Here is a 15973-nt window from a genome sequence, read left to right as displayed (position 1 = left end):
ACCTCCCTGGAAGAAGCTGCCTCACCAAGCTCTTCAAGGGAATCTGAATCCTCTGCCTCGGTTTCTCGACCCTCCTCTGGGGCTGAAACTAGGGGGGCTTCTGCTGGCTGTTTGGGGGTCTCTATGTTAGACAGCATAGATTTAATCGCTTTCATTTCCTTCTGGACTCCTGCGATTAAATCCTTGCATCCCCCTGTTGACTCCTTATAGACTAATTTGTCTATGCAGGGTTTACAAAGGGGTTGACTCCAGCCCTCCTTAAACTTAGCGGCACAGGCTGGGCATCTTTTCCTCCCTGCCGTTTTCTCTGTGTCTTTGGGCTGAGCCTAAAGATGAGAAGAGGGGGAAAAAAGGAAAACAGTAAGACCTTTAAAACAGAAAAAACAAGGAGGGGGATAATCTTCAACAGCCACCCCCTCCCCCTGCCAGAGAACCTAAGCCAGAGTTCCTAGGCTCTCTAGCTCAGTCTCAGCTTTGAGGGGGGGGGGGGGGAGAAAAAACAAAAACAAACAGGGTGATCCACAGCATTCTGAGGGGCCCCTGTACACACCCCCCTCTCCAAGCCTAGTACATAGCCTATCCCTGTGACACCTACCTGAGCTGGGATGGCGCCACCACCGCTGTGTCCTGCAGTCTCTATGAGAGAGGCCTATTCCTCCTGTAACATCCTGCCGTTGCGTTCTGCACAGGGAAGCCTCGCAGACTTGAAGCGGTTTCAGCAGTTTGAATAAACTGCCATAGCTCCGGCGTCATCACCGCTGTGAGAGCCGGAACTGGAAGTGATGCGCCGGAAACCCCACCCTCCTCCGATGCGCTCCAAAGGCCGGAACTCAAGGCCTGCGCACGCTCCCCACTGCCCTGTATGCGGAAGCCGACGGTGAAGAAGGATTCCACATCATTGCGGGTAGTGGACATAGCCCTCCCCGGGATCCAGGAGGAGATGCGCCGGCCACCGGGGGCCCCCACCTGCCTCCTGCTCCGGGGAGGAAACACAAAAGACTGGGGAAGACGGTGGGTGTCCGCCCCTTTATTCACCTGATCCTGTGTGTTTCCTGTCTCCGGAGGTGGAGCCTTTATCTCCTGTGCTGTCCTGGACAGACGACTGGAGAAAACCACCTCATCTCTGAACCACCAAGGTGGACGACAGGATAACGCCGCCAACTTTGACATCCTGCGCGCAGAAGTGATAGCCACCAAGAAGGCCACTGTGAGACAGAAGATTCTCAAAAGGAGGCTTCTGAAGGACAGAGCAACAATTTGAGGTCCCAAGGCGGCAACGGAGATTGCACAGGGGGGGGGGGGGGGGGAAGTGTCTAACTACCTGAAGAAAAGTACGCACCAGAGAGAGTGTGGCCAAGGGCCGTTGAAAGAAGACTGCTAAGGCCGACACCTGACCCTTGATAGTACTCAAGGACGGTTTCTGCTCATACCTCCATTGAAGGAAGGTCAAGATCCGAGCCACCGAGAAAGAGCAAGGATGAACCTCAAGAGATTCACACCATGCGGTGTACGACTTCCACGTATGATGGAGGATCTTCCTAGAAGTAGAATTGGAATCACAGAGGCAGACAAACCTCTATCCATCAGCACCTGGTGTTCAACAGCCAAGCCATCAAAGTGAGCCATTGTAAAGCAGGATGGAAGATTCGTCCTTGGGACAGCAGATCTTCCCTGAGAGGAAGCTTCCAAGGAACGTCGGCCACCAACCGCACCAGATCGGCGTTCTAAACCAGTCCGGAGCCATCAAGATGACTGGAATACCTTCTGCCTCGATCCTGCGTAAAAGTCTTGGCAGAAGCTTGAGAGGAGGGAAGGCGTAAATCAGACGATACTGACCCCACGGGGCCACCAGCACGTCTGTGGCATCTGACAGAGGATCCCGTGACCGAACCACAAACCTCTGCACCTTTCTGTTGAGCCAAGACACCAACTGATGAAACCCCCCCTCCGAATGAAGGGACCACTCCCCTTCGTCCAACTCCTGCCGACTGAGTAAATCTGCCTGCCAGTTTTCCACCCCAGGAATGTGTACGGCGGAGAGGGCTGGAACAAACCGTTCTGCCCACCTTAGAATGCTGACTACCCCCAGGACGCTTCTTGTGCCCCCCGGGTGATTGACATTAGCTGCGGCCGTGGCATTGTCTGATTGAATGCGCACTGGACATCCCTGCAGACGATCCGACCAATGGTCCAGGCAGTCTGATTGCTCGGTAGTCTGGACTTTTCCAGTGTCCAGAGTCCCTGAACAGAATTTTTGCAGAGGACGCCTCCCCTGGACAGGCTGGCATCCATGATAACCACTGACCAATACAAGGGGAGGAAGGATTTGCCCAGCCAAATCGCTGGAGAACAAAGCCACCATATCAGCGACTGAAGAAAGGAAAGACACTGCTCCAGGTGTATAGTGTGTGGTGATTGCCAGGAGATAGGATATCCAATAGAGTGCTGGCCCCGGCCCGCCTCCGTGGGAACACTTGTAGGAAAAGAAATAGCCGCACATCCAGGGATTCCAATGGGTTTCAAATACCTTTATTTCCAAAAAGTTGCAAGTGATGACACCAAAGACACCAGCATGAAGTCTCGTAGACGCGTTTCACACATACATCTTGTGCTTAATCATTACAATGACTGTAGCTGACTATAGATCTTAAATAGACCGCCCCAATGAAAACAGGTGTACCGGGGGCGGTAACGATCAGCAGTTGTGCACAACTCAATTAATCACCTAGCCTCAGCCCCAAAGGGCATCTCAGTGGTGGGTGTATACCGACATACAGGTACATACACATACTAAACAAAGGTTCTTACATTTGTTAAATTTGTTATAGTCATTTTTCTTCTCGGTTTGTTACGTTGTATGTATTCACATTTTTTCCAATGATTTTCATTGGTATTTTTTACATGTTTTTTTAACGTTTTTTCTATGTGATTGTTTGTCCAGGTCTTTGTGTGTATGGGTGAGTTCACGATATACACGATGGGCTGGACCTTCAGCTTGATTTTTATATTTAAATCACCACTGAGATGCCCTTTGGGGCTGAGGCTAGGTGATTGAGTTGTGCACAACTGCTGATCGTTACAGCCCCCGGTACACCTGTTTTCATTGGGGCAGTCTATTTACGATTTATAGTCAGCTACAGTCATTGTAATGATTAAGCACAAGATGTATGTGTGAAACGCGTCTACGAGACTTCATGCTGGTGTCTTTGGTGTCATCACTTGCAACTTTTTGGAAATAAAGGTATTTGAAACCTATTGGAATCCCTGGATGTGCGGCTATTTCTTTTCCTACAACTATATAAGGGACTCCTTTGATCCCTGGCTCAGCCGGATCCGATTGTCCAGAGACTGCAAATTCTTGTCCCATTTGCCCAGAATCTCTCTTTGCAGGGAACTCGTATGGAACTGTGCAAATAGAACTGCCTCAAAGCTAGACACCATCAGGCCCAGCACCTGCATGCAAGTCCGGAGGGATGACCATCTGCTGGACAGCAGGAGACAAGTTGCAGCCTGAAATCTCTGGAGCTTGTCCAGAGGAAGGAGCACTCAGGCTAAGGCAGAGTCCAGAGTCAGATTGTGCAGCTTTGTGGACGGAACCAGAGCAGACTTCTGAAAATTCAGAATCCAGCCAAACTCCCTCAGAGTTTGTATGGTGATTTCTAGGTTTTCCACCAGAGTAGTAGAAGACTCCGCTTGCAGAATGAGGTCATCCAAGTAGCCCAGTACTGTGATCCCCGTTGGCGTAACAACGCTAGCACCAGGGCAAACACTTTTGTGAAAAACCAAGAGGCAGATGCGAGACCAAAGGGTAATGCCACAAACGGATAATGCTCCGCTCCAAAGGCAAAGTGGAGGAAGCACTGGTGACTGACACATATTGGAATGTGAAGGTAAGCGTTCTTGATATCTATAGAGGCAAGAAAATACCCCTGATGCAGTGATGCCATCACTGTGTGAATGGACTCCTTCCTGAACTTATGCACCCGCACAAAGCAGTTCAGGGCCTTGAGGTCCAGGCTTGGACACACCTTGCCTTCCTTCCTGGGAACTGTAAACAGGTTTGAGTAAAAACCTTGAAAACGTTCCGAAGTCGGAACCGGGACAATCAACCCTTGAAGTAACAGGTCTTGTACCACTCCAAACAGACCCTGTAAGCTGTCTGGGGACAGGCGCAAGTTGGAAGAAAAGAACCTTCCCGGGGAACAAAAAGTCAAAAAGTCAAAGTCAAGCGAAACTTGACTTTGTAGCTGGACCGTATGACTTTGTGGACCCACTTGTCTTGTACCAGGGAAGTCCACGGGTCTGGAAAAGTCGGCTCTCGGCTTGCCAGACCAGGATCATTTTGATCCTCCAGAGGGAGCCCTGAAAGGCTTCAAGCCCTTGTCAGTCAACCCTGAGGGACGAAAAAACTTCTTATGAGCCGGGAAGGAGGGCCTACGTTTACGAAGAGGGTCCTTGCCTTAGTAGCCTGCGGAAGAAAGGTACTCTTTCCCCCTGTGAGACCTTTAATGAAGTCATCCAAACAAGCAATCTCCTTTAAAGGGAAGATCAGTCAAGGCCTTTTTCGAAGTCTGGTACGCAGACCAGCATTTGAGCCAAAAAACACGCTGAAGGACCACTGCCGAAACGGAGAGCCGAGCCACTAAGGGAGCCGTATCCAAAGAGGGATCACAGAAACTGCAGTCCCTGGAACAGCTTGTCTGCCAGCTCAGAAAAGGCAGGGGGGAGCTGTTCTCCCTCAGTCAGAGTGTGCGACACCAGGGCAATGGTTAACACCGGCCTCAGTGCCGAACCAGCCAGAGTGTACATATTGTGGGCCACAGCTTCTGCCTTCCTGTCAGCCGGATCCTTAAAGGCCAGGGACTCTTCAACTGAAATCATGGTTGTCTTGTTCAATATGATAAGCTGGAGGGTCCCCCACCGGTTGAACAGTCCACTTGCTAAGAAGGGACTCCCCATAGGGGCACCGCCTAGCAAATCGCTTAGGGATCCCAAGGGGATACTTTGGTCATCCCCACTCTTTAGCGACAATTCTGTCGAAATAGGCGGGAAAGGAAACACCTTTGCCGCTCTGAATGGCTGGTGAGTGCCAAAGGGAACCTGCGCCTCCGTCACAGCTGCGTCCTCCATTTTTAAGGTCTCACACACAGATACAATCAGTGCTTCCACCAGCGGCTTTTCGTGCGCGGTTGCAGGTATAAAGGAATCATCCTCACCTCGCAGACACAGCAGGAAGACCCACGTCTGCGACAGCCGAATCAGATTCAGGAGTCCGTTGCCCGAAAACCACCTCCACCCAGGACAGAAAGGACCCCAGGACCACCGTCAGTGCATTGATTGATGGTTGGGACCAGGAGGGCCCCACAGTCTCAGAGAGGGGATAAGGTGGGGACCAAGGACTCCATGGGTCACCAGAGGGTCTACTTCCAGCGTGCTGGCAGAACCACCCGGTCACCAGGCACAAAGCATTAAGCAATCCTCAGCAGAGAGGGAGAGGACCCCACCAGACTCCCAACCCAGCAGAAACAGGCACCTGCAGCCACCAGGATAATCTGCACTCCACGTGCGGCGATGAAGAGGTAAAAAGATACAGGAGTCAGAACCAGGGAATGAGGAGGGGTTTCTTCCACCAAAAATGCTGCCCACAGGGCTCCAGTCATGGCCGCCTCTATTTTCAATTGCCAACCACCACAAAATGGCCACTGGACTACACAAACATGGCTGCCGTGCATTGAGCACACAGACTACAACAAAATGTCGGCACCACGCGGCTCCCAGGAGAGATCCTTAGGCTTTAAAGGACAGGCCCAGGCAGGACAGGAACCCCCACCATATACAACCCCCCCCGCATAGCCGATCATAGCCGGTGCACCCCCCGTCCCCACCCTGGGAGGTGGACCAGAACACCCATATAGCCCCACCATAAGTGGAGTGGGGGGGGGTAGGATGGGAGGACAGAGGAAGGGAGTGCCTGATAAGGAGGGCAACCTAGGGGTCCAGCCGTCCCAAGGAGGGGCCCACGTCCACCTTAAAACCCTCCAGGTGGAAAGGAGGGGGGGGGGGATAGCTACTCTCCATACCAGGAACCAGACGGGCACTGCTCTAGACAGAACCTCCTAAATGGGGGGCTGTCAGCCAGGAGGAACGCTGCGACCTCGCGAGGCATTTAACTCGGCGGTCAGCCCTGTCCGGTGGGGCTATGTCGCAGCCGACCAAGCACGGCGCGGAGGTCTGCATGTGCTCGCTGGCCAGACTGGGATGGCCACTGGATCTAGATTATCCAGCCCGTCGCCCAGTCTGGCAGTTGATTGTAGATCTCACAGGAAAAAAAAAAAAAAAAAAAAACACACAGGAGAAAATTTCTATCTAAAAAGAAACAATTGCCAGCAAGGAACTAGGTCCTTACTCCTGACTAGGCAGAAAAAAAACTGAGTACCTATAGCAGAGAGGGAGTTCATCCCCTGGGACTGCCCATAGGCGAAGCCAGCCTTTTTTTTCTGCCTAGTGTCTTACTCCTGTAGGAGGCAGCATAAACCAACAGTTAATATCAGGAGCTGTCCCCCTCAATGAATGAAAGAAATTGCTGCAATAGGACACAGACAGCAAAAAAAAAAAACCCTGCAGTACTATATCCAAAATGAAAAAGTATTGCCTTTACCTCTACAGTACAATAAGTTAGGAAAGCAGGATACAATTATTTGGCTTAGTGATGGCTGCAGCAATAAGGCAGACCAAGAAATTCTGGTGGTAACCTCTAGCTACTGTAGCTTTCTCAGGGGCCCAGGGAAAACGTCATCGCTTTCAGGCTGGTTTTAGGGAATAGTAATTTCACGTACACATTACAAAGCTTCCCATCATTTACCAGAATGATGGCCATAAAATCTCTTCTAGTGATCGATTTAAGGCTATGGGACGTTCTCAGCAGTGAATGAAATATTTTCCAGGCTAAGGCGTTTGTTCTTTGTCCAAACAAGCACACATCATGCTCCAGAGTAGAGTGAAAGTTAACAATACAGACAAGGTGAAGTATAGTTTCCAGTAAGGGGTTATTCAGTTTCTGTATGTATATAGGAAGAGTGGGCATCAGCTATGTTATTCAGTTTCATCAACATGCCCATATTGGGAAGCAGGATCTTGCTACAAGTAAAGCTTAAGCTTTACGTAGGTCTACATAAAAGAGTGAAGAAAAAAACCCACTACAAATCACCCTTCAAGCTTCCGTGTGATGGGAAGATTGCTCAATTCTGGTTAATGTTCACATTAGGAAACTAGTTTTTATAAACTACACAAAGGAAGAAAACCTAGCTCATTAGCGAGCAATACTTCATGATGTAAGTTTTTTTTTCTGTTTATGTTGTTGGAGAAGTGCATTTAGCAAGCCTCTGCAGGGTGCCCCAGTGGACGCTTCTGTTTTATCTAGGAGGTACAACCTGCGCTACTACTATTTAAACAAGCAAGTAAAAACAAAGAAGAAACAACAAATAATCTTTACTGTAAAAAGAAAAAAGAGAAAAATGGCTCGCTACAGTGTCCCATGCTTGGGAAAGGTAAAAATGCAGAAAATGTAATAATACACCAGTAAGTGAAAACATACATTAGGAAACGAAGGGATCCATTTAAAAAAAATTATACGCACTGCTGTGCTTTACAAATGTGTATTGGACTCTGAATCAGTCTTTCATGAACACAAGAAAAAAACTCTAATCCTAGAGTCTCCTCTGTAAAGTTAAAGCAGTATTAAACCAAAAACAAACGTATTATATTGCTTTTTACAAATCATTCGATGTGGTGCCTGCATTAGGGTGTTTAGGCTTTTTTTCCCTCTGATTTCACCTGGTGATCTGACAGATAACACACCACCTGTATTAGAGTGCCCCTGCTCTGGATGAAAGAGCAATAGACACTTATGGACAGCAGCAATATTAACCACCTCCCACCCGGGCCATTGTACATATACGGCCGGGTGGGAGTCTCGTCCTTATGAATGGACGTTCCGGAACGTCCTTCAGAAGGAGAGAGATCGCGCCACCGTGGGCACGCGCAGCGGCACGATCTCGATGTGCCTGTGTCCCTCGGACACAGAGCAATATCATTCGACAGGAGGGCCCTGTGATTGGCCCTCCTGATCACATGACGGCTGTGTCCAATCACAGCCGTCATGTAATGTAAATAGAGCCGTTGTAACGGCTTCGATCTCTTCTCCTCCTGACAGATCCTGTCAGTGAGGAGAAGAGAAGAGGATCGGTGCTGCTGCTGGGGTGATCAGTGAGTATTTCTAATTACTCACTGATCACAGGGGGGGGGGTCTGTGCTGGTAATCAGATGATTGATTACCAGTACAGCCTTGGGGGGGGGAGGGGTGCCACTAAGCCACCAGGGATGCCCACCCATGACCACCAGGGATGCCCACCATGGCCACCAGGGATGGCAAGCAGGGCTCAGAGAGCCCCCCAGTCCCCTCTCTATCAGTGTTGCCCACCAATGCCATCTATCAGTGCTGCCCACCAGTGCCGTTATTGCCATCTATCAGTGCCGCCCACCAGTGCCCATTACTGCCCACCAGTGCCGCCTATCAGTGCCCATCAGTGCCCCCCATCAGTGCCGATCAGTGCCACCTATCAGTGCCGATCAGTGCCACCTATCAGTGCCGATCAGTGCCACCTATCAGTGCCGATCAGTGCCACCTATCAGTGCCGATCAGTGCCGATCATTGCCGCCCAACAGTGCCGCCTATCAGTGCCCATCAGCGCTGCCTATCAGTGCCCATCAGCGCTGCCTATCAGTGCCCATCAGCGCTGCCTATCAGTGCCCATCAGCGCTGCCTATCAGTGCCCATCAGCGCTGCCTATCAGTGCCCATCAGCGCTGCCTATCAGTGCCCATCAGTGCTGCCTATCAGTGCCCATCAGTGCCCATCAGCGCTGCCTATCAGTGCCCATCAGCGCTGCCTATCAGTGCCCATCAGCGCTGCCTATCAGTGCCGCCTATCAGTGCCCATCAGCGCCGCCTATCAGTGCCCATCAGCGCTGCCTATCAGTGCCCATCAGCGCTGCCTATCAGTGCCCATCAGCGCTGCCTATCAGTGCTCATCAGCGCTGCCTATCAGTGCCCATCAGCGCTGCCTATCAGTGCCCATCAGAGCTGCCTATCAGTGCCCATCAGTGCCCATCAGCGCTGCCTATCAGTGCCCATCAGCGCTGCCTATCAGTGCCCATCAGCGCTGCCTATCAGTGCCCACCAATGCTGCATATCAGTGCTATCTATCAGTGCCACATATCAGTGCCACATATCAGTGCCCATCAGTGCTGCCTATCAGTGCCACCCCATCAGTGCCACCCCATCAGTGCCACCCCATCAGTGCCACCCCATCAGTGCCACCCCATCAGTGTCTCCTCATCAGTGTCTCCTCATCAGTGCCTGTCAGTGCGGCATCAGTGCTCATCAGTGCAGGAAAAAACATATCTATTTACAAAATTTTATAACCTAAACAAAAAAACTTTTTTTTTTTTTTCAAACTTTTCAGTCTTTTTTTATTTGTGCACCAAAAAAGAAAAAACCTGACGGTGATCAAATACCACCAAAAGAAAGCTCTATTTGTGGGGAAAAAATGACACAAATTTGGTTTAGGTACAGTGTTGCATGACCGCACAATTGTCATTCAAATTGCAACAGCGCTAAAAGCTGAAAATTGGTCTGGGAAGGAAGGGGGTTTAAGTGCCCAGTATTGAGGTGGTTAATCTAGTGGGAGGTGAATGTTTGACGTAGTAGCAGATTAAGATACACTAGAAAATTCACTAACAAACAAATTAAAGCTGAATTCCAGCTAGCGCTATTAAAGTGGTAGTAAAACCTTTTTTTTATTTCACTTGTACCTACAGGTAGCTAAGCCTATTATTAAGCTTACCTGTAGGTACAGTGAATATCTCCTAAACTTGCACTGTTTGGGCGATATTCACACTGCATGCAGCTGGCTATGTCACCAATGCACGTGCTCTGAAGGGGCAGCAGAGCTCCGTGCCGCAGATACACATGTGCGGGAGTGACGTCATCGCGGCTTGGCCAATCGGAAGGCCAGAGCACTCGAACCGGGAAGGAAGACCAAGTGAAGATGGAAGCCCTGGCAGAGTGTTCCTTTACTATCGCTCAGAAGAAGTAAACCTCTGTATACTGATTTTATTCCATTTGTTTATCCTCTAGTTGTGTTAAATTAGTGCGGGGGCGTGGCGGCACGGGAAGGGTGCAGCTGCATTTTATTACTTGTATATCTTAATTATAGTATATATTTTATATGCGGACCGAGAAAATTTCTCTACACTCAATGTGGCCCAGAGAAGCCAAAAGGTTGGACACCCATGATCTAAGGTAAGCATTTCATAATGTGCTTAACAAAAGATGCAGTTTACTACTGCTTTAAGCTGTTATAGCAAACTTTTTTTCATTTTGGAATAAAGGTTTTACATATATAAAAGCTGGTCATTGTAAGCACCTCTGTCAGTAGTAAATGGTTTAAACCCTGAAACTGCTGCACCTGCAAAACAGCTTGCTCTGTTGAAAAACAACAGACTTAATGACTGGATCAGCAGGTGAAAATAAGGAAAACCAAAAGAAAACAAATGCAGCAATATAAATATTTTGCTTTTGGGTTGAATACCTCTTTAAGCAGAGAGAACTCCATGACACACCGCAGACTCTACAAATGGCTTGCATTTGCTGAATGGGCCAAAAACCGCAAGCTTTGGTGTGTATTGGAGTAGTATCAGCTCTATGCTATAAATCATTCTCTGTATCAGAAAACATGCACCTCGTGCCTACAAGTTTACTTTCCTACTAAAATCTTGCAATGAGGAACTGTAGTTTATGGTCAACATTCACTTGTAACATGAAAATACTATGCTAGAATAAAGTAATATTGTCAATGATTTGTCATTATGTTAAAAATCAGCAGAAATAAAAATGCACTGTAATTTCAGAAGGAAGAAACTCACAATTATGATAACCTGTTGAATGAAAATGTAAAAAAAAACTCTCCCATTCTTCTTCACTTTGAGACAAACATCCAGGTGCTGAGTCAGACCGTTTAGTCCCATTACAAACATGCTGAAAAGCAGTTTCTAGTTCTTGGCATTTATCTCATCATAATTAACTGGAAGGTACTGTGTGCATATTGCCAAAGATATAGACAAATATAAGAGACTACTGATCAATTGCTACTCTGGGGATGTAAAGGGGTTAAAGTGGAGGGCTGGTTTGAAGCAAAACTCCAGGTTCTAATAAAAATGGTAAAGAAAAACAGCATGACATTGGGTAGCAATGTTTTAGAGCTGGTTTCAAAGTTTGGAAAGATTTGTACAGGCCACTGAACCTACTCTAGCAAAACTTGCCATTTTGTTACCAGATTTCAACCACACTCACTGTGACTGTGGAGCCTTCTACAGGCCACACAAAGATTTGGGCCGGGTTCACATCTCTCGGGGTGTGCTGTATTAAGGCACTGCATTCAGGCTGCCAGCGCACCCCAGTGTGGTTAAAAGCACACCTAACCCCTTTTTCAGGGATGCAATGCACAGCAGTACGTTACCATAGTACACGGTTGTCAGCCTGGCCTTCATATCAGACCAGTTTCCAAAAAAAAGAGATTTTAATTAATGTATGTTAGCTAAACCATCTAAACATTAAATAACATTTACTGAAAAAGGCAAGACTCACCACATCACCAGCACTGGAGAACTCCTTGTTAACCAAACTCTCAAGAGACATCCATCGTACCGGACGGTTTTCATTGTCTCCAAGACAATGGTAATCCATAGGGAAGAGATCACGGGATAGTGCGTTATCTGTAATCTTCACTTGAAGAGACTCATCAATCCTGGAGAAATTGGCAAAAGCAGGTCAAAGTGTATATTCCATAAATAAAAACTCCTGATTCTTGAACTAAAAGTGTAGATGGCAGAATGTCTACATAAGAGGCGAGATGTGTCGCGGCCCTCTTCTTCTTCATTTAGTGTACTTAAGGATACTTTACTTAAGGATTTGAGAATGTTCATAAAATAAAAATTGTATGGATATTCACTTAATTTATCCAATCCAACAGATGAAAGTAGTAAACCAAGATTTTCTTTTCACAAATAATACGATTGTTGTAAGATCTTACTGTAAAATCTTTTTCTCCGGTGTCCGTAGACAGACACAGCCTCATCTCCATGAGCTGAGTGGGTTTATGATCCTCCCATCAGGAGTAGTCCAGGCATAAAAAATTTTTAATACACACACCCAGGTGGCTGTCCCTCTCGGCATAAACCCACCTGCATGACTCAGTACATCAGTTTTGTTTAAAGCAGTGAGAACAAAGAACTAAACCCCAAACAGAGGGGCTGGTGCTGCATCTGTCGACAGACATCGGAAAAAAAGATTTTACAGTAAGATCTTACAAAAATCGTATTTTCTCTATTGTCCGTCGACAGAAGCAGCCTCATCTCCATGAGCTGAGTGGGATGTCTCAAAGCAGTAAAGGCATGAGGGGTGGGAAAACGCTACCAGACAGTGACAACTCCAAAAGGCTAAAACGTAGCCAATCGGGCAACATGGAGCTCAACCAAACAACAGGAGCTCACCCAGGTAAAAGACCCCCCAAGAGAATAGCAAAATAACATTCTTTCACGAAACAGCAGCCTGCAAAACTTTGCGGGAAGATGCCAACAAATCCACCCCGTAATAGTTGGTAAAGGGGTGTACGCCGCCTTACAAAAACAACCGAAGGCCTGATGGCGAAACGCCCAAGAGGCACTCCGCACTCTAGTAGCATGCGCTTTCACAGGGAAAGGAGGAACCTGACCCTTAATTGAATAAACCTGAACAACAGTCTGCCTGTTCCATCTCGAAATGGTCGCAGCCAAACCTTAGGTCGGAGGACCACTTTATCCCTGTGGACCACCAAATAAGGTGGACAGGACAACGCCAACTCAGAAACTGATGTTATAAATAAAGCTGCGCTAAAAATGATACATGTAATAAAACAGTTATACCTCAAAATAGCATCAAACAAATGGGAAAGTGATCAAATAGTGCAATCAAACAGATGAATAAGAAGGGGACACCCCCTTAACCAGTGTAAATAATGACTGTCAAATTTAAGTAAATAAAGAGTCCATTGAGAAATAAGAGAGTCCAAATGGTGTGTATAATGGTGCAAAGAAACAGAACCCTCCACCGATAAGTAAAATTTTCTTCCACCGTGGTAAGGTGCAAAAATCCCGCTAATGCACTTACCGAATGGAAGCTGTAATCAGGCATAAATATGAATCATGAGAGATACATCCAGTCAGCTCAACCAGGACCCTTGGCATCTCCACTCCAGGTCAGCAAGATGGTATACACCACGATATAGAGAAACCGGGCAATCCACAATTCAGCAGTTAGCATGAAAAGATAATAGCCACCATAGTGATGTATGTAAAAATAGACATTTATTGTTAAAAGGTAGAAAACTCACATATATGTAAACGAACAGCGCTTGTAATCGGTGGGATCCGGAGAACACAGCCGCCGACTACTTGGTATCACGTGGTGACGTTAGCACGCCTTTCCGACGCGTTTCGTCATAGATGATGTCTTTCTGGGTGTCCCGCCGATTACAAGCGCTGTTCCTTTAAATATATGTGAGTTTTCTACCTTTTAACAATAAATGTCTATTTTTACATACTTCACTATGGTGGCTATTATCTTTTCATGCTAACTGCTGAATTGTGGATTGCCCGGGTTCTCTATACCGCGGTGTATACCATCTTGCTGACCTGGAGTGGAGGTGCCAAGGGTCCTGGTTGAGCTGACTGGATGTATCTCTCATGATTCATATTTATGCCCGATTACAGCTTCCATTCGGTAAGCGCATTAGCGTGATTTTTGCACCTTACCACGGTGGAAGAAAATTTTACTTATCGGTGGAGGATTCTGTTTCTTTGTAACATTAACATTATACACACCATTTGGACTCTTATTTCTCAATGGACTCTTTATTTTCATTTGAGAGTCATTATTTACACTGGTTAAGGGGGTGTCCCCTTCTTATTCATCTGTTTGATTGCACTATTAATTTGATCACTTTCACATTTGTTTGATGCTATTTTGAGGTATAACTGTTTTATTACATGTATCATTTTTAGCGCAGCTTTATTTATATTATTTGTTACCCCTTGATGTTTCCCACTGTAGCTGCAGCTTTAATCTAATTAAATTTTTTCACTTGCATTGAATTTTCTGTTTTTAGCGCGGTTATTTTTGTTACACATCAGAAACTGATGTGCTGAGTCATGCGGGGGGGGGGGGGGGGTGTTCATGCCGAGAGGGACACCCCCTGGGTGTGTGTATCCAAATTTTTTTATGCCTAGACTACTCCTGATCGGAGGAGCATAAACCCACTCAGCTCATGGAGATGAGGCTGTGTCTTGTTGACGGACAATAGATAAATGGATAATTTAAGACAATCTTCACAAATGTTATTGTACGAACATTCTGAAATCCTGTATTAAAATCAGCCCCATTTAGTCATCCCTAAGTAATTTGAATTGTTGATATGCAGGACAGTACAGCACAACAGTGAAGCAGCCATTTTAAACCCCGGAGTACTCGGCTAACATGTAATGACTACATGAGGTATTTCATATTTACCAAAAAGGTCTGGGATATGGTTTAGGTAAGCCTTTGTTACTGCTATACACATTGCAATGTCAGCCCTTTCCTACATTAGACCTTTGCTTTTGTTATGTTAGAAGTGGGTTGCAGTAATGTTTCCTTTGGGGCTTGCAGAACTGTTAAAAGAAAAATCTTTGCTTTAAAGGGAACCTGTGAGGATAGAAATATGGGAGCTACCACTACACATTTCCTGTACAGGTACAGGCTCTGGGCTCTCATCCTTGCCCTGACTTCAAAATCTAATGAGTCACTGAGTTGAGACAAAGTATGCTGGGTGGGAGTTCACAATTACTGACACAGCATGCTTTCTTATTCCTTTTCAGCGATATACTAGTCCGTAAAGGCCAGGACCAAGATTATGATCACAGCCCTACAGCCTGCAACTTTAAGAGGCAACATGGGCTGCCACTGATGACCTAGCTCCAGAAAATGCTAGCTGTTTGGCTGTCTTTGACCTTAACACTTAGAGTCACTAACTTAAAACAAGCATATAGCAACCAAAGAGAGATGGAAGTCAGACATCCTGACCTCCACACCTGTGGTAGGTCAGTGCCTCCAAGTACTGACAACTAGTATTTTAAGGAGAAAGGGCAAGCAATGAAACTCCATAGTCCTAATGTTTTTTTTTTTTTTAATAAACCGTACAGGTAGTCCCCCATATGTACACTCATGGGTTTACTTTTAACATTTACAGTCCATTGTCCCTTCCCTGGGTGCAACCTTGCTGGAAATAAATCATCAATGCAGTTTACCATTATTTTCCTGAATTAGTTATGCTTAATACTTCACACATAATAATGTATGTTAAGTGTACACGTTTAACGACATCAGCCCTGAGAATCACTTACACACAATTCCTAGCAGCAAGGTCTTTATGGATAACTTCTCGTCTGGCCAAGTAACTCATCCCACAGGCTATCTGTATTGCCATATGCACAAGATCTTGCTGGGAAATTGCCTAAAGATAAGAGAGCGAAACAAAAATTGAGGAATGTAGCCATGAAGTAACCAGGAGCACTACTGCAAACTGCTATACGTGCTATGACATAAATTCACATATATGTAAAATAAACCGATAGCTAAACACACAGCTGAAATGCATAGTTGTAAAACCTCCCAGAAGGAAAGGGGAGTATAAACTTCCATCTATAAGGGGTGGGAAAGTGGAACACCTTTTTAGAATAATGCATGTATGCAAAGGAAACTACACTTTCTTTATTCAGGCTCTCTACTCTCTACTATGCTTCTCTACCAAAATGGCTCAGGTAAACAAGCCGAGTATAAAC

At 46.6% G+C, this 15973-nt stretch overlaps 1 protein-coding gene across 1 annotated transcript in view; it reads right to left on the bottom strand.

Annotated features, from left to right (window-relative positions):
- RYK (receptor like tyrosine kinase) overlaps nt 1-15973 on the bottom strand; it is a 424049-nt gene that overhangs the window by 8811 nt on the left and 399265 nt on the right. The window contains exons 12-13 of the mRNA XM_082248811.1: nt 15536-15645; nt 11706-11865 (exon numbers count right to left, since the gene is read on the bottom strand). Of these exons, the coding sequence (XP_082104937.1) occupies nt 11706-11865; nt 15536-15645 (270 nt within the window). The remainder of the gene's footprint in view (nt 1-11705; nt 11866-15535; nt 15646-15973) is intronic.

Source organism: Pelophylax lessonae, assembly GCF_965119305.1.
Source record: "Pelophylax lessonae genome assembly, chromosome: 3".
NCBI classification, from domain to species: domain Eukaryota; kingdom Metazoa; phylum Chordata; class Amphibia; order Anura; family Ranidae; genus Pelophylax; species Pelophylax lessonae.
This window is presented reverse-complemented; position numbering and strand designations above follow the sequence as displayed.